The sequence below is a fragment of the Molothrus ater genome, chromosome 24, assembly GCF_012460135.2.
Source record: "Molothrus ater isolate BHLD 08-10-18 breed brown headed cowbird chromosome 24, BPBGC_Mater_1.1, whole genome shotgun sequence".
Lineage (NCBI taxonomy): Eukaryota > Metazoa > Chordata > Aves > Passeriformes > Icteridae > Molothrus > Molothrus ater.
In genome coordinates, this window is record NC_050501.2 from 6,056,982 (window position 1) to 6,082,519 (window position 25,538).

At 47.9% G+C, this 25,538-nt stretch overlaps 1 protein-coding gene across 1 annotated transcript; it reads right to left on the bottom strand.

Moving 5' to 3' along the window:
• Positions 1–94: 94 nt before the first annotated feature.
• On the bottom strand, positions 95–21,412 carry MYOM3 (myomesin 3). The gene is made up of 36 exons (XM_054517210.1): positions 21,306–21,412; positions 21,091–21,165; positions 20,346–20,511; positions 19,691–19,848; positions 18,311–18,406; positions 17,597–17,685; positions 16,062–16,106; positions 15,725–15,865; positions 15,066–15,227; positions 14,678–14,819; positions 14,390–14,589; positions 14,079–14,132; positions 13,809–13,936; positions 13,023–13,206; positions 11,380–11,554; positions 10,715–10,836; positions 10,005–10,192; positions 9,768–9,894; positions 9,184–9,362; positions 8,995–9,109; positions 8,575–8,731; positions 8,153–8,262; positions 7,673–7,717; positions 7,415–7,551; positions 6,223–6,367; positions 5,679–5,738; positions 4,944–5,011; positions 4,604–4,714; positions 3,895–3,982; positions 3,239–3,277; positions 2,971–3,076; positions 2,073–2,236; positions 1,481–1,517; positions 1,350–1,372; positions 1,207–1,262; positions 95–391 (listed from the first exon to the last, which is right to left on the bottom strand). Exons 1-36 carry the CDS (start codon positions 21,410–21,412, stop codon positions 95–97), a joined length of 4,296 nt encoding a protein of 1,431 aa, XP_054373185.1.
• Between the last annotated feature and the right edge of the window lie 4,126 nt (positions 21,413–25,538).

Consider the following 25,538-nt stretch of genomic DNA (forward strand, 5'->3'; position numbering starts at 1 on the left):
GCCAAACCACTGAAATATTGCTACAATAAACACAGAGACACCAAAAGGCATCTGAAGGAGTTAAATTCCTTTCAAATTCAAGGAAACAATTCATTCATTTTGGCTTTTTTGTGGTAATCCCAGCTGGGACTTCCTGCTCTGTTGCTATTGGGATCTCCCCGTGTTTATAGACACTGATGGTGACCTGCCCTGTTTCAGAGCCATATTTATTCTTGACATAGATGCTGTATTTTCCTGTGTCTTCATTGCAGACTCTCTCTATGGTGATTGTGACCATTGAGCCCTTCACATCCATCTTGTATCTGTCCTTGAACTCGATGGCCTTCTCGTTTTTGAACCAGGTGATCTCTGGGTAGGGGTCTCCAGACACACAACAAGTTAAGCACAGGGTCTGTGGTGAGACAGAACAGAAATGGATTGTGGAGCTGTAAATGTGCAGGGAAATTCAGTTCATAGAACAGAAATGGATTGTGGAGCTGTAAATGTGCAGGGAAATTCAGTTCATAGAACAGAAATGGATTGTGGAGCTGTAAATGTGCAGGGAAATTCAGTTCATAGAACAGAAATGGATTGTGGAGCTGTAAATGTGCAGGGAAATTCAGTTCATAGAATCAGCATCATTTAGGTTGGAAAAAATCTTTAAAATTGAGGCCCTGCCAAGGCCACCACCGAACCTTGTCCCCAAGTGCCACATCCACACATCTTTTGAATGAAGAACAATAAAAATCCGTTCTCACATTTTCATTAGGTGACATTCCAACACTGATATCTGATATTCCTTTTCCTGATTTTCTCCAGTACAATCAGGATTAACCTGTCTGAATTCACTGGGCCTGACTGGTGTTTGTCTCACTGGTTTTTTATAGCTCCCTGTGCTGTCAGGTGGCACTGAAACAGGCACATGGTGAGTTTGCAGTTACTTGGCAGGGGTTTTGTGCTGCCTGAGTAAAGGGAAGTGTGACTCAGAAATGAAAGCAGGGAGTTGGGCTGATGGGAGAATCAGGCCCAGCACCTGAAGGCCTTCAGAGTCCAATCCTGTGAAAAGGGGGGACAACAGAAAGGGTCTGGCAGTGAAGGTGACCCAGGAGGGCACCACTTCCCACCTCAGGCAGTGCAGCAGCTCAGAAAAGCTGCAGGAGGATCTTTCCTCCCCTCAGTGATCCCTCTGTGGCTGTGCAAGGAATGAATGGAGTTACTCAATATTACCTTGTCCTCCATGATGGTGGCAACATCTGGCAGACCTTGAACGACTCTGGCACGGCCTGGGAGTGAACAAATAGAACCTTTTGGTTTTTCTTATCAGCAAACCTGCCTTTGTTTCACTGAAGGGAAGAGATTCATTCACTTACGCTTCTCTGCTATTGCTGCTTCCCTGAAAGGGAGAGAAAATGATTGTGGTTTTATTTATTAGCCATTATACTAATGTACAATGTGAGACTCCAAATAGATTTAGCTGTGAAAATATTTAGGAGGAACTTACTTTAGCCTCTTGTGCTCAGCCAGGGCATCTTCAAAAGCTGCAAGAATGAAAGGTTTTAGGGAAAGTTGCCTTTAGTTTTGTTTGACTCAGTAGATTCAGCATTATGTTGTTGTTACCAGTGCTGGGATTACGTGGATAAATGTAATTATCCTCTAGATGGTACCTGCCCCTGCCTGAAGGAATCACAGCTCTGTGTACTGTTGAAATAAGTGGGAGCGAGTTCTCTCTTCCCAAAGAGAAGTTCAGAGGAGAAAGAACCTCAACAGTTTGGGAAAGCCTTTGTAAACCTGGGAGTTCTCTTTTCCCAGGTGCCACCTGTGAGCTCCGTTGTGCCGGGGAGGGTTTGGACCCATCCAGGAGCAGCTGCCCTGCTCTCATCCTCTCCCCAGCACTGCCAAGGCTCCCTAAAGGCCTCAGTCCTTTCTCCTGCCCACTTCCCCTCTCTCCATGTTCTGTGGGCTCTTCCCTGTCCTCCTCACCCCAATTCACAAGGATTGCACTTGGAAATCAGCTCCAGCTCCAGAAGGGAGAGGGGAATCCCTGCCCAGCTTTGAGGGCTCCTGGACAGCAGCTCAGGAGTGCCTCAGCTCACCTTGCCCAGCCAGGTCTGCTGACAGTTTGTGGGAGCTGTTGCCATCGAACATCTCCAGGGTGTATCTGCCCTTGTCAGCCTCCCTGGGCTCCAGGATGTGCAGCCAGATCTGGTTCATGGTGCTCCCAGCTCTCGTCCTGTCACGGCTTTCCAGTTGTTTCTCCCTGAGTGAGCGAGGGATGGCATTTCAGTCCTGGTTAGCAGAGCTGAGAAATCACTTTTTTCTAGTGGGAGTCAGGATTCATTTCATGGAAAGAGGAAATCCCATGGGGCTGGACTTGGAGGCAGTTTGCCAGAGCTTCATAAACTCTACAAAAGACCTCCTCGTTCTTATTTAAGGGATTAAATCCCATTTAGATGTTGAATATTTGTAAGTATTTAGCCCTTGAATGTTATTAAAAGTTCACCTCCTTATCTACATGTGTAGGTGGTATCTAATAAAACACCAGCTCTCTATTTAGGAAGACGTTATGAGGCTAAATTATTCAGTGTTTGGGAAGAATTTTGTCATTTTGGGAATATTTTTTATTCAGAGTGGGGGAAGAAAGTGGTTTAGGAAAAGATGAAGTAGTAAAAATAAAGTGTTTGAAAAAATTCTGTCTGTAACCAAGGAGGCTGTAACTGAGCAGTATCATAAGTGCAGCATCATTATTATTCTAGGAAAGATGATCACTTCTAAATATTTCTGCAGTGCTACCATAAAAATAACATGACTTTGCACTCTGGAATTCCCAGACATGTTCCAGGATGGGAGTGAATTGTGGATTTCAGCCCTTACTCAGACAAATCCACAGCTGCCTGAAAAAGTTTATGGGCTCAGGCCCAAATGTTTAATTTTGGAAAAACAGTTCCAAGGAACAGCCCTCCAGAAGCTTTGCAGATATTTTTTGGGACTTACTTGTGGTACCAGGTGGTTTTCATGTAGTCTGTGTAGTACTTGACATCTGTGTAGATTTTGATGCCCTCCTCAGTAGGCTGAACTCTCAGAGGTGTGGCAGAAAGAGCTGGTGGTGTAAGACAGAGACTGAAATCGAGGAGGAATGCCCAGATTGCCCTGCTCAGGACAAAACCCCAGGCAAGGAGCAGGGAGGGCTGGAGCTGTGCTGCTTCCACAGCCAGGGACGGCTGTGCCTTCCCAGCTCTCCCTCTGCTGGGAGCTCACGTACCGCTGATCCTGCACAGCTCCTTCAGAAGCTCCTCAAAGGCTGAAAGACAAAGATTGAAGTGTCTAGAAACACAAATCACAGCAAAGCACCTCCAATCTGCCAATGAATTTCACTGTGCTTGGGGTGTTTTATATCCACGGGTTATTTGCTGTCTTTTTCTGTGGCAGAGCTCACTGGGAATGGAGTTTTTGCCTCTGATTCATTTGTTTTCAGATGCTGGGCATTTCTTACTAAATTTAGATGCTCCTATCTTCCTTCCCACTCACCATGTGCCTCCCAGACAGGAGATTTATGTACCAGGTTCACAGGATGGATTCCAGATGTGGGGGCAGCAATTAATCTTGGGCAGCAGAACCTTCTGATTGATTCTGGGTTGGAGTGACTGAAACATCCCTGAGCTTTTATCTGTGGGGCTTGGCAGAATTTATGATGCAGTCCTGGCTGGAGAAATGACTGCAGGTGGAAATGACAGCAGCATGTAGAGCAGGAAACTCTTTAAATTTGACCAGTCATTTTTTTGTGTGGGTTTTAACTCCTGTAAAAGCACTTAGGACATGTAGGTTTTACAGAAAGTGAGGATATTTGGGTTTAAATCCAAAATGAACTCAGGGCAGGGGTGTGAACGTGTCTTACTGTGTGATCCAAGGTGCTCTTACCCCCTTTGGTGAGGTCCAGCTGGGTGGAGTCCTCTCCTCGGTTATCTGAAACCACTGCTTTGTACAGGCCCTCGTCTGCTTTGGTTACCTACCAAACACGTGTGTGCGTGTGTAATATTGATTAAAATAACCCACACAAAGGCCAAAACAAACAACACCCCTCCCACAGAAATCTCCCCTATCACTGAAGCAGGGCAGGATTTGGAAAAGGGAAAAAGCTGAGATTCATTCCTTCCCAGTGAGTTTGGTTGAACGGAGCAGAAATGAGGGGGAAAAGGGTAAATGTGTCCCAAAAGCTCCAGTGAAAGGAGAGGGGGGTCTGGTTCAGAAGCTGTTGGTTTTGGGGGTCAGTAGCTCAGCTTTTGCCTCAGTCCCTGTGTGAAACTGGCTCTTTCCAGCCTCTCAGGGTGGGTTCAACGTGGAACAGCCACCCACTGTTACAAAGATCTGATTTCCTATTAGGAGCTTCAAACCACAGCCTGCACAGGGACCTTAAAGATTGTTTAGTTCCAACCCCCTGCCACGAACTGCATTTGACCTCAGACTCAGAGCCTGACTGGAACATGAGAACTTTCTCCTGCTTTGCTTTTCTCAGCGTTTCTTTCACTCAGTGGGCACTGCCCAGAACCCACATGGAATATGAATAAGATCAGCCCATTTTTTCTTTTTGCCATTTTCCTGTGGACCCCTGAGCTGTTTGGTGTTTCACCTTTGGGATCTGCAGAGTTCCCATCCCAGTCTGTGGATCAAACACTCCACCAGCTCGTGCCTTGTGATTGAAGAACCACTGGAAGCTGGTGTCCTTCCTCAGGTTTGTCGCCTGTTTGAAGTCAATATTTAGAAGTCAAAATCCATTTGATTTCTTAATTCTTGGATGTCCTAATATGAATCATCACTTACATTACTCCAGAATCTGAGAATTTCCCTTCTTTGTTAAAGTTTCTGCCCAAAAGAAACCATCTCCTTAAAGTCACTGCAGCAAAGCATTTGCACTGCTCATATCCTCTGAAAATTGCACCTAAAACTGAGTGCTGAAGGAATTCTGTTACCTTGCAGGTGAGGAGCACTTCACAGCTCTCCAAAACTTTCCATGTCAGGTTCTCTATGAAATGTGGACCTGGAAAAGAAATGAAATCTCTCTCGTGGTGCCTTTGGCGAGTCCCTGCGGGAATGGTTCCATCTAGTGCTGGATTCCCGCAGTGCACCTGGGAATTCCCGAGGTTCGAGCGAACAGGGAGGGGAAGCTGAAATAAATTCCTTTGGATCCTTTCACCCCATTCTGGGCAGCTTTGAACCCGAGAGGAGACTGGATTTATAACGTGCTGTCACAGGCACTAACAAGCGAATATTTTTAGCCTCACTAGCAGGGAATCACATTTCCAATTGTGGTATTTTTCCAATGAACTTGTTTTATAAACTTCTTTATTTATCAACATAAGATGGGAGGTGAAAGTGGAATGCATGGATCTTTACAAACGTAGCTAGAAATCCCGGTTTTTAATTACAGAATGTGTATTCAGGTTGGGCAGTTTTCAGAGTTTGAAAGTGTTCAGTGCCACAGCACTGGTGCAGAAGATCTCCACTGATAAATCTGCCTAGCTTGGCTAAAACTAGTTCATTATTTGATTTTTAAGGGCAGGGCAAAGTATCTGAAAACAAGGAGTCTTATCCTGGTGTCCTAATCAGCTTGAATACTGTGTTTAAAAAGATGATGGAGTGAAATAAATTCATTTTTGCCATCCTGGCCTCATTCTGACAAGTCCTTAACCTCTGGCTGACCTTACCCTGCTTTTTCTTCCATTGTCTCCGTTTTGCTTCAGCTTCTTCTGCCACTTTAGCAAAAGCTATGGAACAGCAAAGGACAAAGTCAACAACCCCCCCATTATTGGATATTCCCTCTACAATAGAGATATTTCCTCCTTGTCCTTATTACCTTTAGTGCAGCGAACCTGCTGCTAAATACACTGAATTTCCAGGCTGATCCTGCCCTGAGATAAATGACTACACAGTCCCCACTCTGCTGCCAAGGCACAGTTCACCACTGCAAGCTAATATGTAAAATATTTGGAAGGAAGAACTGAGCATTCCACTTCAGCACACTGCTTTTATCATCAGGCACCTATTTATAAGACTAAAAGCTTTAATTTATGGTAAAGGGAGATTCAGATCATTTCTTAAATGATTCCTGGACCTTAAATCTGGGCTAAAATTTGCTCTCCCCATTCCCAGTGTGCCATTAGAACTGTTGGAAATACTTTGGCGCCTTAAGTGCCTCACAAAGTTTCCACTGAGCATGGCAGTCTATATTTGATCCTGAATTTCACTTACATTCATCTATGAGAGCAAGAGTGAATTGATTTTTGGCTTTCCCATCTTTGAGCTGGGCTGTGTACATCCCTTTGTCATCAGCACAGAAATCCTGGATTATCAGTTCCACGAGACCTTTCTCTTTCACAAAGTTGATTTTGTGTGTCTGTGTAAAACAGAGGAAATAGGAGAAACTGAGAGATTTCCACAGTGGAACTGCTCCTGGCACAGCAAATATTGCAGTTATTTTATACCTGTATCCTTATAAACTCCCCTCATGTTACAGGATGAGGAAGGCAGAGCTCTGTGCTGTGCCAGGCTGTGGGATTCATCTGTTATTTATGTGTGTAGGAATGGTAGAATTGCTTCCAGCAGAGACAAAGTCCTGGAAAACCACCTAACCCAGACCATCCTTCCCTCATGGGTACTACAGGGCTGAAACCAGAGTAGCTGTGATTGTCAGAGGCATGGGAGTGTTGCACTTGGCTGTAATCTGTGATGTGCACTTCCACACTTGGCCAGGGTGAGGAATATTCCCCCTCTTGCTGAGGTGCAGGTACCACTGAGCTCCTGCACCAGGAGTGCCTGAACACAAACATCGTCACTCTGCCTCACTGCCTGTTTGCTCTGAGCAAATATTGTCCTTGCAAGGAGCCTCATAAACGGTGCAGATCCCTGTCAGCTCTCCAGTGGAGAGGAGACAGATTTTAGAAGAGATAAAGCCTTGGATGAACGTGTTACATGTTGATTTAACCCCTCCAGCAGGGCACTGACAGCTCTGAACTGCTCTGGCCTGGACCTGTCCTTTGTTCTGGGGGTCCTGGTTGTTGTCTGGGCACTGCTGCTCTGCACTGAGCTGACAGCCCATGATTTATATTTGTGCTTCATTCTCAACTGTTCTCCCCTCTGGTCCTCTCATTCCAAGTATTTTTTAAATGTTCTAATATTAATTTGATATGGGAGGACAAGGAGGAGGCCTGAACATTTTTGTGGATGTTTGAGGAGGTTGGAGGGTGCTGTAACACACAGGGTTATTTTCAGTGCTTTGGACTGAGAAATAAATCTCTCCCATCTGCTCTTAGAATTCATGAGATTTGCCTGCATTCAGTTCAAAATCCCCATCAAAATATCTGATGGCAATTCAGAAAACTGGGAATGTGCCATGTCCAGCAGTGGGGAAGTAAGTCAGGATGAAATGCAGAATAAAACCTACTGGGGTACTGGTGAGCTCCTTGTCGTTGAAGATCAGGTGCAGCTCAGCGTTCGGGGACAGCTTCTCCACCTCCAGCCACAGCCTCACTTCCCCTTTCTCCAGGACGTCGATGTTCCAGCCAGATATCAGCCTGATCACTGGGGAGCAGAGAGAAGCACAGGGGAATCCCAGGCACCGCTCCTGGCCCAGCCAGGCCTCTGCTGGCTTCCCTTTTCCCAGGCTGGCCCCTGCTCGTGGCTTTTTGCCGCTTCAACTTACGTGGGTTCCTGATTTCGTGGCTACGTTTCAATAACTTGTCCAGATCTGAAATGCAGAGAATTAAAAGTCAACACTCAGCCGAAACAAATTAATTGTATCAATTTAATTGGTTGATGAACTTCACGTCAAAGAGAAGATAAAACATTCAGTAATGGGGAGGACTAGAAAAGGTGGTGAAGGGAATTGTTGGGATCAATTCAGGGAGCGTGCTGAAGTTATAAATCATTGTCACAGTGTAGCCAAATGTGAAATCTGAACTGCAGTGGAAAAATGACTTTGCAGGAGCATGGAATCTTTCCTTAGGGGACTGTAAAAGAAACTGCCCTTGAGCCTTCAAGGAATGGGAAACATCTTTTTAGTGATACCATTAAGTGACATTAGTCACTCACTATCCTTCTGCAGGAAACTTTCCTCTAAACATCTAAGATTAGAAAATGAGGGCACCTTAGTTTTTTGTTGTTGGCAATTAGCAGTTTTTACCTTCTTTTGTTAAAGTGCAGCTGGCAGAGATATCATCATCTACATCTGTGACTTCCACTGAATACACACCCAGGTCCTTTTCTGAGGGTTCTTTCAGTATCAGTTTTGATCTAGAAGTAAAAAGAATAATAGCAAAAATTATATCTTTTCCTCAGAAATGATGTCTCCTGGGACAGAATTCGATACACCCAGAACAGGAAGTGTGGAACTCATTGGAATTTATAACTGACTCTGAGGAGCAAGGTAAAGATATTGGGGACAGGATGGCAGCTACTCCCAGATGGCACTGACCAGCTCATTCATGGGCTCCAGGGCTGGCAGTCAGGGAAGGGACAGGGAAACTTTTGGCTTCAGGCTTTTCTTGGTGTTCAATGTGTTCTTTACTCACCAGTGCATTTTCTCAGTGTGCATTAGATACTCACCTATTGCCTTTCTCTTCAATCTGGACTCGCTCAGGATCTGGAGGTCCCTCATAGTCCTTTGACCAGATAAATTCAGAGGAGTCATTCTTCTCAGGAGCTTCAAAGGCCATGTAAATGAAACCCTCTTCATCCACCCCGACTTCAATTTCATTTGTGCCTGGATGTGTGAAAAACCCACAAAACATTCCTTACCAAAGCAGATCAGGGCTGAGCTTCTGCACGTCTGACTCAAAAAACAACCCCCAAAACCAAACCACACAGTTAGAGCTAATTAATTTGGGCAGCTTGATTTGTTAATCATCGTCTTACTGAGTGTTTCTTGCTGTGAAACAAGCAGCTGATGCATCACAAAGCAGATTTTCACCCAGGTCATACATTTATTTACAGAGTGGCCCAGTCTCATGGCTTTTAGCTTCATACCAGGTTTGGTTTTAGCCACCACAGGGTCGGAGGGGAGCGAAGGGGGTCCAACTCCAGCCTTGTTCAGCGCTCGTACTCGGAAAATGTAGCACTTGCCTGTTTCCAGGTGTGACACCTGCAGGGAACACCACCAGGAATTCATGTCAGAGTAGGACAAGCAGCACTAGGACACTAAGGGCAGGTACAGACCTTCATGTGGGTGCTGGCTGTGGGCTGCTTGTTCATCTGTTTCCACTCTTCTGAGCCTTCTTCGCACAGGTCTATGAAATACCCTGTGACCGGCCCTGCCCCCAGGTACAGAGGAGCTTCCCAGTGCAGCTGCAGGGAGGAGTCCCTCACCTCCGTGCACCTGACATCGTAAGGAGGGCCTGGCACAGAGGGAACAGGGAAACTGCAGTTGGGCTGGGGTCAGAGAGCACAGCTTGGGGTAGCACTTGAGTAGTGGGTCTGTAGGGGATGGTCTCTATGGTAATTAGGGGTAGGTTTATGAAATGGCATCACCAGCTGCTTTAATGGTATTTGCTGTGGTGTAAGGAAAAGGATTTAGAGTTTAGATCCTGATTCTTCATTCTCTGGAAACAATATTATTAAAAATACCTGGGTGCTCTATCTGTAATGCAGGAACAACACCCTGCATCACAACACCCTTGGAAGTGTTTTGTGCTTTTCTGTCCTGGGAGCAACCATTTCTGTGGTAGAAATCCCTTGGAAGAGTGAGGAGATAACCAGCTCAGCTGGTGACATTTTCCTGGATGGTTTTCCACGAGGGATACCTGGCTCTGGCATTGTCCATTCCTCACATCTGAACAGGTCACTGGGCTCGGACACGTCCCCAACTCCAGCCCTGTTCATGGCACGGGCACGGAACTCGTACAGGTGCCCCTCCTGCAGGCTGCTGACCTTGGGGTGCAGAAGGACAGGCATGGTCAGTCCAGCAGGACACTGAAGGAGCAGAAGCAGCCCAGCTCACCCTTGGTGCAGCTGTTCCCAGCTGTGCCCCAGATGGATACCGTGCAGACGCGCCCAGGAATCGGCCGAGCGTTGACTTCGTGCCAGTCGGGCTCCGAGTGCTCGTGCTGGTCCAGGAAATATCCCAGGATCTTTGTTCCTCCTTTGTGCTTCGGCGCTTTCCAGCCAATGGTCATCTCAGCCTTGCCACAGTGCAGCAGCACAAAGTCCCGAGGGGCCGAGGGACAGGCTGGGCACAGAGGGACAGACGGAACAGCAGGGGACAGACAGAACAGCAGTGTCAGCACAACATCCACGGCCTCACCTGGGAGTCACAGCAAAAGCCTCGGATGTGTCTCACGAGGTCCCTTGCCTGGTGCTTTAGGGTTTGTGTGGCAGAAAAGGTGGGAGCAGGGGGTTGATAAAATGGGGGACGTGGAGGGTTAGGTCATGGATGGTGTCGTTGTAGGATTTTCTAATTTTCCTGGGAAATTCCCAATGTTGGTTTCCAGACATCACACAACTGAGCACTTTAAATGGTCACTTGTACCCAGAGCCAAGTTAACACCACACATGTAACACACTGCTAGGACAAAATGCTAATTAGTTAACTCTGTCCACGCTTGGCAAGTGTAATTGATGGCAGAAGCTGCAGGGTACAGGAAAATGAGTTCCCTTTTGTTTTGTTTCTCAGACACTGTCACCATAGCAGGCAGTGGTGGCTGTGCCTGACAGGTAGGGTTGGAGGGGTTTCATTTTGGTCACTACTCACCAATTGCTGGCCTGACAACGATGGGATCTGTTTCTGGTGAGCTCTCACTCAGTCCTGCATCACTGACAGATTTCACACAAAACACATATTCCTTTCCAGGCTGCAGCCCAGGAACAGTAAATCTGGGAGAGCAAATTAATATGTTTGTGTTTGCCTGTGCACAGGTAAACAGTGCTGAAACAGATATCAACACACTTTAATAAGGCTTAGTTCTTGCAAAATCATTATTTGTCATTACAAATGAATGTGTCACATGAAATGGCTCCAGATAACTCACAGTGGGTATGGATCAGATGGAGATGAATCACCCTGGGCAGGGAGATAAACAGCACTTTTTAATGGACTTTTTCTGCTTGCTATGTGACCCCCACAGCTGGAGAGTGACTGTAAATTCTGCATGTGACTGACACCAACTTACTCTAGTGGAAAACAGGCCAACCCATGGAATGTGGTTCTGCTGGTGCCCCAGGCTCAGTGGGGCTGTACAGCCCAGGCCTGGAGCAATCCTGAACCCTCTGAGAGGCCCTGCTGTTGCTGTGCCTGCCAGCCTGTGCCTGGGGACTGTAGGAAGGTCTTTTTTTATCTGAAACACGACTCCAGGCAGAAACAGAGGAATCCAGGTTGGGCCCCTGGCATCCCTCAGCAGAGCAGAGAGCTGCACTCACTGGCTGCCTGTCACTGGTTTGTTATTGACTGTTTGCCACTGCTCCGTGCCCGTCTCCCGGCAGTAGATGTAATACCCAAGGGGCTCTGGGCCCTCCTTGGGCTTGTCCCACTGCACAACAACAGATGTCTTGGTGTCTCTGAAGGCCAAAACCTGAGATGGTGGAGGTGGAGGAGCTAAAAAAGGGAAGAAACAAAAAACACAAGACAAAAGTAGTGAGGGTTAAAATCTATAATTTAAAAAAGTCCAAAGTATTATAAATAAGTTGGCCTGTTTGATTTATTCACCTTTTCCACAGCACCATTTTCAAATTGTTGCCCAGGGAAGCTGTGGCTGCCCCATCCCTGGAAATGCCCAAGGCCAGGCTGGATGGGGCTGGAGCAATCTGGGATAATGGAAGGTCCCTGCCTGTGGATGAGCTCTGAGGTCCCTTCCAACCCAAACCATTCTGGGATTCAGTGGAATTAGAGCAAAATGCCATGGACAGGCATCTCTACTCTACAGGATCTGTGCTTGGGTTTGCCAGATGACTTCTTCCTCTCTCACTGATTCCTGTAGTTACCTCACACAGCCTCCTCTGAAGCAGAGGAAAAACAAAGCTCATCTGTTGATTGTCCTTGGCTCCACCCTGAACTGGGACCTGCTCCCCTCTGCATTTCCATCTATGAGTGAACCCTGGAGCAGCTTCAGTGTGGGACAGCACACAAATAAAGATCAGTGCTCATCCCTCTGCAGAAGAGAAACACCAGCAGGAGCCTGTGGCCCTCTTTCTGTAATCTCAGTCCAGGGAGAAAACAGCCCAAAGCAGCCCTGCAGAGGCTCCTGGCATTCCTTCCACACTGTCACCTCCCTCACACCATGCTGGAAACATCCTTGGATTAAACACAGGCTTCCACTGTTCCTGTTCTATTAAATGTAATTCCCCGCTCACTGCTTGCTCAGATTAACACTGCCCTGACCAACTGCAAACCAATTAAAGGAGGATTTAGGGCTTCAAGAGATTTCCTTATATCAAAGTACTGCTGTGTAACCATAGACCATGAAGTTTAGAGGGGAGCGTGGGCAGGGGATCCCCCTCATTGCTGGCAGCCCAGCCCTCTGTGGGGCTGGTGCAGGAGTTAAAACCGTGACGTTTGGAGTTCTATTTTACTTGCCTTGCACTAGGAACCCTCTGCAGGGTTAGTGCAGGAGTTAAAACCATGAGTTTAGAGGGGATGCCCCCCATCCCTGGGTTGGGGCAGGCACGGCAGAGCAGAGTTAAAACCATGAGGTTTAGAGGGGATCCCCTCATTCCCGGCAGCCCATCCCTCTGCAGGCTGGTACAGGAGTTAAAACCATGAGGTTTAGAGAGAGGATCCCCCTCATTCCCGGCAGCCCATCCCTCTGCAGGGCTGGTACAGGAGTTAAAACCATGAGGTTTAGAGGGAATTCCCTCATTCCCGGCAGCCCATCCCTCTGCAGGGCTGGTACAGGAGTTAAAACCATGAAATTAGAGGGGATCCCCCCCTATTCCCGGCAGCCCATCCCTCTGCAGGGCTGGTACAGGAGTTAAAACCATGAGGTTTAGAGGGAATTCCCCCCTGTTCCCGGCAGCCCATCCCTCTGCAGGCTGGCGCAGGCACGGCAGAGCAGCGCTGCTGTTACCGGGCTGTGTCCCGGCGGGGACGGGCGCGCTGGGCACCGAGGGATCGCTGATGCCGAACTTGTTGACGGAGCGCACGCGGAACCGGAAGGATTTTCCCTTCTCCAGCCCGAAGAGTGCAAATCTTGGGGAATTCGCTGGCGTCTCCAGGTTCACCATCTGCCAGGAGCTGCTGCCTACGAGACACTGCAAAGGAAAAGGAGATGATTTACAACTCCTAAAGTGAGCACAAAACCCTCCTGACCAATAACAAAGCTGGGCTTTGTAGGAAAGGAATTGTAAAAAGCTCCAAACAAAACACAAACCAAAGCCATAAATTATATATTTCTTGTTGATGTACCCACACTTTTCACCCTTGGCAGCAGAGGGCCCCTTTGCTACAGGAGGTTAGAAGTAGGATGCATAAATGGAGACGGGCAGAAGACGTTAATTAACCAACAGAGTGATTAGTGGGGAACAGGACAGTGAGATATTCTCAGTTCTTCACAGCTTTTCCACTTTCAGGGCTGTAGGGCAGGAACAGTTCTTCCTGTTAGAATTCTGCCACTGTTCTGTGGTGTTAAAATTCCTCGTCCATTCCTTGTTAATCATTAGTCCTTGAGCTGTGTCAGAGTCAGGGCCATGGCTCAGGGCACCTGTGGGGCTGGAGGAGGCTGAACCAGCTGGATTTGAGGCTGGATCTCCCCAGTTCCTCTCTGGGAATGGCCTCACCTGTATCATGTCCCGCTTGAGACAGAAATGGTTCTGCTCTGCAGCTCCCCTCCTGTGTGATGTTATTATTTTCTTACCTTTTCCACATAGTAATTCAGTGGCTCTCTGCCTCTTGGATCTGGTTCATCCCAGGCCAAAGCCACATAATCCTCTCTGACCTCACTTGCACGGACATTGGTGGGTGGCAAGGGAATTTTAATGTGTCCTATGGGAAGGCAGAAAAGGCTTTAGTGATAATGTGGCAGGAAAATTAAAGTTCTTTTACAGTGGATGCTGTTCTCCCACTATAAATTAAGATTCTTCAGTATAAAGAAGGAGACAAACACTTTGGGGAAATTTGAACTCACCCTCCAGGTCATCCTTGGATATTTCTATGGTCCTGCCCTGATCATATGGAATCACTGCAATGACAAACAGGGCAGAATTACCCACCCACAGGAGGTGCCTGGGGAGAAAGACAGAACCCAGGGCTGGCTCCTTGGTTCTGTGCACAATTATAGACATTTTATGTCACAAACAATGGCATTTTGAGCTCTTTCTGTTCAGAATACTCCCAAGATGGGCTCGGCAGAGGCTTTTGTGGGAATGGGGACGATCTGGACACTCTGCACTCAGTTACTCCTGCAGCCTCCCGTGGTTCTGAGGGTTTGGTACCAACCTGTCACTCTCTTGTCCCTGCTGGAGTCCTGGGTGGTGACAGGGTCACTGGCCCTTGAAGGGTGGCTGGTGCCAGCCTTGTTGACAGCCTTGACCCGGAACTGGTACGTCTGTCCCTCTGCCAGGCCCAGCACTGGGCACCTGCAGCCCTTCACAGGCTGGGCACTGCACTGCACCCACTGCTCCGAGCCAGCCTCACACCTGCAAGGACACACGGCCCACGGGGCTCCTTGCTTCTATTTCCACCATAAAATGGGGGCTCTTAGCTCTGACACGATGCCTTACAGACCTTTCAATGAGGTAGCCCAGGATGGGGCTTCCTCCATCATCACTGGGTGCTACCCAGGAAAGGACCAGGCAGTCTTTGTTCACATCGTGGCACCTCACGTTGAGGGGGGATCCTGGGGCACCAGCTGTCAGTGCTGCAGCATCTGCAAAACACCAGGGGAGGCTGGGTAGCTTCTGTTCTCTTCCAGAATTTTCATTGAGGAGATTAATTTAAAGTGTTTAAGGGCCTATCCCAGTAACACAATGTTTTAATACTGAAATCATCAATGAAAATAAGATTTGGTCATTGCGATAATTGTATCCACACACAAAATTAGGAGCTGTTTCCTTGTGTGTGAGGGGAGGAATTCCTTTATGCCAAGACCTTAGGAAAGGAGATCTGCAGGTACCTCTGACAAACACATAAGTGGTCTGCTCCTTGTATCCCTGCAGCGAGGGGACACGGATGGTGTAGAAGCCCTCGTCCTCCTTGTGAGCACACAGCACTGTCAGAGAGGCCTCAGACCCCTGGCACCTCAGCTCCTGACCCTCTGAGTCCTGCAGCAGCTCCCCTGTGGAGCAGAGAAGGGGAAGGAAATTCACCTGGATTTGCCTGGTTAGGAGTGGTGATATTTATTCCCAAATGCCTCAAAAAGCACAAAATGGGATGAGGGATCTCTAAGACATTCCTGGATTATTTTTGTGCCTCCAAATTGCAGCTGTGGACTCTGATCCACAGAACGACCCAAGCAGAACAACACAGAGAATGCAGAAGTTTTTCTCACAGGAGAACAACAGGCTTTTCAAACTAAGGCTCTTCAAATATTCTTATGAACAGGAATGTCATTACCTCCAAAACGTTTCAATGGCATCATCCTTTACCAATGGGGAAAAGACAAATATTAAATAGCAACACCTGTAGCTTGAGCAGAGCTGAGAACAGCTCAGCAATCCTGGATTTTAATAATTTTCTTTTTTTTTTTTTCTGTGAACATTCAATCCCAGCTGTGAATTCCAGTGGGGTATTCCCAGAGGTAAATGCACATAAACTCAGCTGTTGCCTACAAACCATCTCTGAACCAGGTGATGCCTCCTTGGTGCTCCAGTAAATCAGAGGAGAAGTAACAGGAGAGGGTGAAAGGCTCCTTTTCTCTTGCAAATAAGGGTTTCAGTGGAAAAGCAAAATCTGCCTCTCTGGCCAGAAGGGATCCTGTGCAATGAAAGTCAGCATGATGAAGAGACTTCAGAGCCTTCCTCCTGCAGTATTTTTATTGTCATATATTTAGAGTGAGCCTTGCACACTTTGCATGTGCAGTCAGGCTGACAAGAAAAGCTCTCAGGAAAAAAATAATCAAATTGCATCAGGCTATAAAAATAATTAATAATAACACCAATTATTTACTCACTTTTGTATATTTCTGAATCAAATCCTGACGCCTTTCCATAATATTCTATAAGAGAAGAGAAAACACATTTAGCCAATCTCATGGAGTGTTTATCTTCTTAATAACACCCAGTGATGCTCAGCAAACTGTTTTTCCCTCAAGCCAGCCCTTGATTTGAACCTTTAAAGTGTCACCATGGGCTCAAAGTTCAATTCATTTGACCCCTGATGCCCTTCACGAGCCTCTGGGGATGTGTCTGCAGAGAATTGTTCCATGAATGTTCCAGGGGATGCAATCCTGCTCCAAATGCTCTCAGTTATTCAGAGCTAAGGAGGGCTTTGTCACTTTGCCTTCTGCCTTTTCAAGCAGGCAAGTTAAAACCAAATTAAATAAAGATTTGAATAAAAGCAACCCCTGGGTTCTAACAGCATTCCCAGAGGATGATGTGGGATTCTTGGAAACCACCAGTGGCTGGGAGCTCAGGATTTAACCAAAGGAAAGGCTGTTTGTGCTGAGACAGAGGCAGTTCTGGAGCTCAGGGAAGGATGTCCCCACATCAGCTGTTCTGGGTTCTCTGGAGGTGTCACAGCTCCTCCACCTGCTCTGGCCTCTCGGCATCACAGCACAATGTGATGCTGAAATCATCTGGGCCTGAAAGCCAAGAACTGCTGCACTCAGGATGAAACTGAGGCACTTTTCTCTCAAGTCACAACCAATGCCCATAGAATAAAGCCTGTGCTTCCAGTGGTGAAGTTGGGCTGTAGCAGACCAAACAATGAGGGGGGAGTGTGACCACTGGAGAGGAGGGAAATACAAAGCCCTGGAGCTGAAAGAGCCCTGTGAGACCCTCGGGGATGCCTCAGGGAAAGGGGATCCCAGGACCCTCCCCTGGCATCGAGGCCTTTGCAGGCAGCCAGGGCCAGGGGAGGAGATGCCAGGGCCTGCCTGGGCACCAGGAATAAAAATAGATGGAATATGAACAGCTAAACTGTGATCCTGCACGACTGCTCTGCATATTTCCTAAAGCTTGAGATTATTTTCCTTTTTAAGTGCTGGTGGTTTATTTACTTCCTTCCCCACGTCTGGCTTTGGCTGTGCACAGTTTGTACCTATGGAGTTTGTGCCAGTCATTTTAAGAACAGCCCAAATCCAAGAGGAAAATCTTGCATTTGCCCTTGGTAGGTGCTGATTTCAGGAAAGAATGGGGCATTCTCTGCAGTAATGCCCTGAGAGGTCCCACTGAGAGCCACAGTTCTTGGGGAACCATTTCTTGCTTATCTTTAGCAGACTCTCTTGAGCCTGTTGAGTTCCACCGTGGGGCTGGTTCATAGAAGAAATAAGCACCTAAATTTAGTACAATTTTATCCCACTGAAAGGACATCTGTGTCCATATGGAATCTGAAAGGAAAACCTTTGGCTGGGCCCAGAAGTGACTGAGGAAGAGAAGCTGTTCTGTCCTTTTCCAGAGTGCCTGTGTGTGCCTATCCAATAATGGAAATGTTTGGAAGACCCTGCAGTATTGGAAAGTTGAAACCCAAAGGAATATTTGTACTTACTCCTGACAAGCACTGTAGCAAAGGAATAAGCTTCACCATATGGATTCTTCACCTCCACACTGTACTCAGCAGAATCTTCCATGGAGCATCTGAAAAAAAAAAATAAATTTCCCCTCCTTCATATTTCACAGGACAAATTCAAAGAGGTTCACCTTTAATCCCAGGGATGTTTGCTTTTCATCCAGGAGCTGCGTTTCCTTTCAATTACAAGGATTTTTGGTACTTTGTCATCAATTTTTTCTCTTGAGACCCAGAAGGAAAATATTTTAAGTACTGAAGAAGCAAAAGGCCTGTGGAACACTTGATTGCACTGAAGATTTGCATTTGTCTGTCACTGATAATTCATAGATCAGAACTAATGTTGCTCTGATTACACTGATCCATCCCAAATCACATTTTTTTGTCTGATGAAGTGCTTAATGTGCATTCCTTACCCTGAAGGAAAATGTGTTGCTGATACATAAAAAGAAGGGCAGAAGTAAATTGAGCAATTTAATTTTGTTTGGTTTTGGTTTATTTTTCATAGATTTTTTAAACCTTGTGAACTGCTGTGGAGATTGGCAAAGGTTTAGCTCAAACACAACAGCCTAAAGGCAGGCAAGGTCGGATTCCTGAAGGATTACTGGGATTGTTTATCACACACAGACTGGGAATTTAGGGCGAGCAGGGCTCACTCAGCTGAAGGAGCAGCTCAGCCAAGGGCACAGCCCTTACCTGCTGATGTGCAGGGTCAGCATCCCAAACTGATTTTTCATCTTGTATTTTCCTGCTGGGGCTCGGCGGGGATCGATGGGGATTCCGTTTTTATACCTGGTGGAAAAGAAGGAAATTGGCTGTGAGGGAAGGACCCACATCAAACAGCGCAGGAAAGAGGAGCAGACACAATTCCCTCTTTCACAGATCTCCCTCTTCAATCCAAACCAGTCTGGCAGTGAAACCCAGAGCCCTCCATGGTCCTGTGTGGCTGCTCAGCCCTGGCTTTACATCCCCTGCCCTGCAGCTCCTGTGAGTGAGTTCACAGATGTCTCTTCCTTGTGTTCCCAGGGATGTGTGGGAGGTTCAGATTCTCTTTGCTCTCTGAATAATTCAGGGAGGTCGTTCTGGAAGGACACAGGACATGCAGAGCTCCCACAGTGGCAGAGCTGCTGCCCACGAGTCATTAGTAATGCAAATGTTTGCACACTTGAACCTTCCAGAGGAGGAATGGCCAATCGCTTCAAACTGATCAAAATACACTGTGCAAATTGGGCTTTTGAGGTGATCTTTCATTTATTTCTGGTATTTATGGAGTGTGCTGCACTCAGGCCCAGTCCATAACACTCTCCCCTGAGGTTGGTTAATATACAAAGGGAGTAAGTGACAGTTGTGTTGTATTTTACAAACTGTAGAAGCAGCAGCAGTTTAATGCTGACACTCTCATGGTGTCCAAGGCAGCCAGGCCTTGTTGGGGCATGGTTGTGGTGATTTAGTGCTGAGAGGAGGTTCTGCTTTTTGAGACTTAAATCCCAAGTCTGCTTGTGGGAAAAGCAAACAGAGAAACCTCCATCAGCTCTGTCCCAGAAGGGTTCCACAGGAATGTCCAGGGAATCCTCCGTGAACACCAGCCCTGTCCCAGAATGAGCCTCGTAGGAGTGTTCAGGAAACAAGGAAACCTCCATGAGCATCAGCCCCGTCCCAGAAGGATCCCACAGGAACCTCCAGGGAATCCTCCATGAGCACCAGCCCTGTCCCAGAAGGATCCCACAGGGATGTCCAGGGAATCCTCCATGAGCACCAGCCCTGTCCCAGAAGGATCCCACAGGAACATCCAGGGCAATCCTCCACGAGCACCAGCCCTGTTCCAGAAGGGTCCCACAGGAATATCCAGGGCAATCCTCCATGAGCACCAGCCCTGTCCAGAAGGATCCCACAGGAATATCCAGGGAATCCTCCATGAGCACCAGCCCTGTCCAGAAGGATCTCACGGGACTGTCACTGCTCAGGCCCCCATGTCCCTGCTGCTCCAACCCCTCTGGCCCCTGAGGTGTTTGCTGTGCCCCCTGCAGCTCTCCCTCCCTCGCGGTGCCAGGGCAGGCTGTGCTGGCAGTGCCATACCAGGTGGCCTGTGGCAGGGGGCTGCCCAGGGCGGTGCATGCCAGGGTGACATCCATGCTCTCCCAGACGGCGTGTGCCCGCAGCGGGATCCAGAGCAGGGGCGCCCGCGCCGCGCGCAGCTCCAGCAGCTCCTTCTGCAGGCAGGCCTTGTGCAGAGCCTGAGCAGGGAGACACTGCTCAGGGCAGGCCAGGCCAGGCCAGGGCAGGGGGATCTCACACAAACTCTCTGACACCAGGGACCTCTGGCTGTGTTTCAGTGGCAGGGGTGCAAGGCCTTTGGTTGGAGGGATTTTGGGGATGTCCTAACACCTGTTTTGGTGCAGGATCACAGCTCTAGCCCTGTTGGCATCTGGTGCCAGAGTTTGGGGTTGTCCTAACACCTGTTTTGGTGCAGGATCACAGCTTTAGCCCTGTTGGCATCTGGTGCCAGAGTTTGGGGATGTCCTAACACCTGTTTTGGTGCAGGATCACAGCTTTAGCCCTGTTGGCATCTGGTGCCAGAGTTTGGGGATGTCCTAACACCTGTTTTGGTGCAGGATCACAGCTTTAGCCCTGTTGGCATCTGGTGCCAGATTTTGGGGATGTCCTAACACCTGTTTTGGTGCAGGATCACAGCTTTAGCCCTGCTGGTGCCAGCAGAGGGGTCTGTTCTGACCTTCCTGCGCAGGCCCTTCCTGTCAGCCCTCACTCGGAGCTGCCTGCAGATCCTGATGAGCTCCTCTTCCATCTTCTCCATGTCATTCCCAAAACGAGTCCTCTTCTGCCCCCTCTGTTCCAGCTCCAGGAGCTCAGCTTCCCTTCTCAGGTTGTACTCCCTGGAACTGCATGATGGTAAAAGCCAACAGAAGTCAAGATAAAACTTTTTTTCTCTTTTTATAGGGGTGTTTTTTTGTTTGCTTAAGTCAGGAGTGGTAAGGACAAAACCACCGGCTGATGGAGTGTGGGGAGGAATGTCAGGGAATGATCCCCCACAGGAACCAGCACCCCCAGAAGAGATCAGATTTCCGTGGGGACTGTTTGGCCACTTCTAATCCTGGGGAGGAAGCTGGGAAAAGGATCAAAGGGAGGAGAGATGTGGCTGAGATTTTCTGGGAAAGAGGGAGAGTCCCATTTGTTACTATTCATTAATTAAATCTGTCAGTATTTTCCATTTATTCCTTTAAAATCTGGTTTCTCTCACAGCCCTACATGTGAGCAGGGCAATGTTCCTCATTATCACATGGCAGCATCATTTCATTTCCTGCATTTTAGTTGAGGCCTGGTGTTTTTAAAGGAAGAACCTCTGGATTGAGCCTGCTCTTTTTGCTTCCAGCAGAATAAGTTGGGAGCTGTGCCCCTGGTGCAGAGCTGCAGTGTGGCCCACAATGGTTATATTGGAGTTACAGTAATTCCTGACTTACTGAGCTCTTTCAGAGGTCAAGGCAAGGGCAGCTGCTATCGACAGGTCTGAAAGGCTGAAGGTCTCCTCTTCCTCACTTCCAGGTGCAGGTTCATGGAAAAGAATCCAGATAATGTTCCATCATTTCACAAACTCAGCATTCTACAAAGCCACGAATGTGCAGAAAGGCCTGTGTGCACCTGATGGACTCAACCTGTCCCTGACTCTGGGACTTACCTGGTTTTAAACCTTTTTTTCGTGGTTGTGGAGCTCATTTCCAAGCTGTGTTTCCTCTCCTCCTTCTGCTCCTCCTCTCTGTGGTGGAAAAAGGCTCTGGTTCCCATGGTGGGATGTCAAAGCCAAACTTTCTTACTGGAATAGATCAAAACATTCAAATCAGACACTTCAACAGAATCTTTTAAAGTCCTGGCTTTGGTGTTCAGGGGCTGTGAGTGAAGTTCATAGAAAAATATTTTCTGACATCCATGCTGTGAGAGGGGTTTGCTCCATGCTGCTTCTGTGGAAAGTGGGATCAGGGGGAGGAATGGAGTCTCTCAAGGCAGCTTTTTCTCCTGTTTCTCCTGTTTCTCATCAGGACTCCTGGAATGGTTTGGCTTGGAAGCTAAAGCCCATCTGATGGGCAGGGACAGCTCCCACCAAACCAGGCTGCTCCAGCAGTTCCAGGTGCTGAAGCCGAGCTCTCCCTCCTGCCCCAGGTACAGATGTGTGATTCCCCTTGGCCAGGCTGCACACAGAGCAGTCCCAGCTCAGCACTCCAAGAGGAAAATGCTTTATGCAGTCCTTTGCATCCTGAGGGATCACTGAGTGTTTCTGCTGAGCTCTTAGGGAAAGGATGAAAGATCATGGAGCAAACAGCATCCTCCCAAATGTCAGCCTGCAAGGAAGGGCTCAGGAGCAGCAGGATTTTCCCAAGGAAAGCTTCCCAAAGAAATCCCAGTGCACAGGTGGAGCACAGGGGCAAACATTGGCACTCCTGGCTCCCATCCTGTTCCCAGCCTCTGCTCTGGAACCCACAGCTCTCTGCTTTTAGTCTCTGACTAATGGGTGGGCATTAAAGGCAATTTTTAAAGTGGATTCCTCTTCATCTCCCTGTCCCTACAGTTAAATCCCAACCACCCAGCAGGATCCTGGCCCTGGCACGTTCACAGGCTCTAAAAGCTCAGGTTACTTTGGAAAAGCAGCTTTGCAAATGTAATTGTTGCTGAATAGAATTTGTTCAAGCATAGCTGTAAATCTTTCCCTAGCTCGTGTTCCATGACTGAAATTTTCCCTTGGCAAATTTTCCACCTGGATTTGAGCTTTGCTGCTTTCAAATCTGAACCTGATAAAAATACAGACCCTCAGCTTTTCCCAGTATAATTTTCTTGTACAGTTTTTTTACTTGTACAGGCTTCTGTTGATGTAAATAAATTTCTTATAAACAGTCCATGGAAAAGCAGGGTTGTTGTGGTAAATGCAAAATATCCCAACATGCAAATGAAAATACAGAATTATCTTGATAATGTTTGCTTTGTGGGCGCTAACTTTGGAAGAAACAACAAATGCTGACAAGTAAAAGAAGAAAATGAAGCAGGCTTTTATGAGAAAAAAAAAATTGTAATTTCATAGTTTCTGCTGTCTTCAGAAGTGATTCAGCTGCAGAATGAGTCCTGTCAGCCTGGGCATCAGAGCCTTGTTTCCATGCTCATGAATAATTACTGATACAGATTCATTTTTACAAAATAATGGGTTTTATTTTTCCCTGAACAAATTTCATTGTTTTATAATCACTATTAAAACCTACACTTTTCAATTCAAATGCAGATTATTTTCTAAACATGCTAGTAAAGCAGAGCAGCGTCTGGTGAGAAAACATGAAGCAAACCAGGATTTTCATAACACCACTGGAAAAACAATCATTAAAGCAGATACAATCACAAAGCACAATCCACTTCTGCAGTGCAAAGCTGTCACAAAAACAACTGATGCTGCCCTGGAGATCCTACAAAATCCAGCATAAACATCAATTTATTGGCAGATAAACCCAACTCACCGGTGAAGGCTGCAGGGAGAGCCCCTGTCCCCAGGCAAGGCAAGGGACAAAGGAGGTTTCCTTGTCCTGCTGGTGACACGAGGATGACTGTCCCCAGAGGAATGCTGCCCATGTTGGAGTGCCCACCCTGCAGTCAAATATAGCCCTGCCAGCCCTCCCTGGACAATGGGGATGGCCCAGCTGGGGACACTCACTGCTCCTGCAGTGCCCACCCAGCGCCCCCTGCCCGGTCCCTGCCCTGGGACCGGTGCCTGCGAATCCACAGCACTGCCCTGTGCTCTGCTCCTTTGGGACACAGCTCACAGAGCATCTGAACTGGATTCGGGATATGTTAACCCTGTCCAGGAATGGCCTTGGGGTAACCTCGCCATTGCTGCCTGACAGAGGGAAGGCATTTGCTTTGACATCTCTTTAGGGAATGCCAGCTCCAGGCAAATCCTGGCAGTGTCTGATTGCAGCAGCAGCTCCAGCAGCTCAGGTTTTGGTGGGCTGGCACTGTTTTATTTCCTTTTTCCAGCAAACAAAGGCTTGGTGCCTCAGAGCAGGGGAGCTTTGTGTATCCAGCAGCCCGTGGTGGTGTCTGAGAGTTTGGGGCAGGGGCAGATTGCAGAGATTGCTGATTTTCCATTTATTTGAGGTGCTCCTGCAGTTCCAGAATTCAGGGAAAACCCTTCCCAGCAACGTGAGGAGCAGGTGATGTTCTTGAGGTGTGGGAATGAATTCCACCATCAAATCTGGCACAGCACCAGTAGGAGCCATTTCTAGGAACCTTGTTTGCTTCACCATCCAAACAAAGGTGAAACCCAGCAGGACCAGCACCACACTTCAGCTGTGAAGTCCCTTTGGTGGCTGAGTTTGTGACATTCCTAGGAGAGAATAAACAGGAGGGATGGGCTGGCGTGTCTGAAGCACTTTGGGGTGAGCTGAGCTGTCAAAGGGAAGGAGCACTCCCCTTTCGTTGGTTTTGAATCCATGGCCACTCCAGTGTTTCCCTGAATTTTGCATTATGAGAAGTAATGTGTAATTACAATCTATTCTGCTTAAAATCAACAATTTCTTTCATTTTGTCACATCAACCCTCTGTTACAAAATTTGTTTAATTTAGAGGGGCGGGCACTGATCTTTGGTCACTGTGAGCAGGGACAGGACTGAGGGAATGCCTGGAGCTGGCTCAGGGGGGTTTAGGCTGGGTTTAGGGCAAGGTTCTGCCCCCAGAGGTGCTGGCACTGCCCAGGCTGCCCAGGGAATGGGCACAGCCCGAGGCTGCCAGAGCTCCAGGAGTGCTTGGACAATGCTCTAAGCACAAGTGGGGTTGTTGGGGTGTCTGTGCAGGGCCAGGAGTTGAATTTAATCATCCCTATGGTCCCTTCCAGCTCAGGAAATTCTGAGATTCTGAGAGCTCTCCTTCATTCTGTCTCCAGAACCTGGAGCTTTCCTTTTGTCCCTTGTGTAAGATTTTCCTCCTAGAACTTGTTAAAAACTCACCAGTGATTTTTCATGGTGTTCCAACACCCTCCAGTGCCAAAAGAAAGGAACAAAAGGGAGGGGGAACGGGATCCTTGGCTTGCAGAGTGCTCAGGCCTGGGCAGGGATCCCTCGGGGCTGCTGGGGAGGGGGTGAGCAGCGCCAGCTCCCAGATTTAGCGCGGAAGACAAAGAGCAGAGCTCTGCTCTAGGGTTACAGCTGCCACCTGCTGCTCTGCTGGCCTTGTGACAGCGGGGCTGCGGCGCTCACCTGTCACCGCTGGGACATGGGCAGGGACACGCACTCCCTGAGGCAAGGGGAGCTTTTATTGCCCAGTGTGGGATCTTCAGCTGCTCACAGTGACCCCGAGAAAAGTTCCAAAATCTCTTTTCCCAGCCTGGCGCTTGAAGAAGGAGTCTGGGCTCTTCATTTCTCGGTCTCAAGGTTGTTTATTGTTTCTTATCTATAAAATTCTTTCTCCAGCCCTGCCGAGGTCCATCCAGCAGGGCAGTTCCAGGCACTCTGCCTGCCCCAGGTCAGGGTTATGTCTTTATTCTAAAAACTACATCTACAATGTTTACAATTCCTTCCAATACCCATCACCCATGTTAGACACTGAGCTTCTACTCTGAACCAATCTGTCAGTGCCACCATCCCAGCAGGAGATGGAGGCCAAGAAGAAGAAGAAGGAGGAAGGCTGGACCTGCCCAGTTCCCTCCATCTTGCCCCCTGAACCCCCATACCAAAAACCCCAAAATCTACTTTTCCACCCCATGATAACTTCACTATCATTCTACTTAATTTGTCATGGCTTGCAGATCTTCATCTAAGGCTGGTAATTTGCTCCACAGGTCATAATCAAAACCACAGGGGAATTCTGGGCTCTGTGCCAGGGTCTCTGAGCCCCCTGGCAGGGCTCTTGGCCATGCTGGGCAGCCAGAGGGATGTGCTGG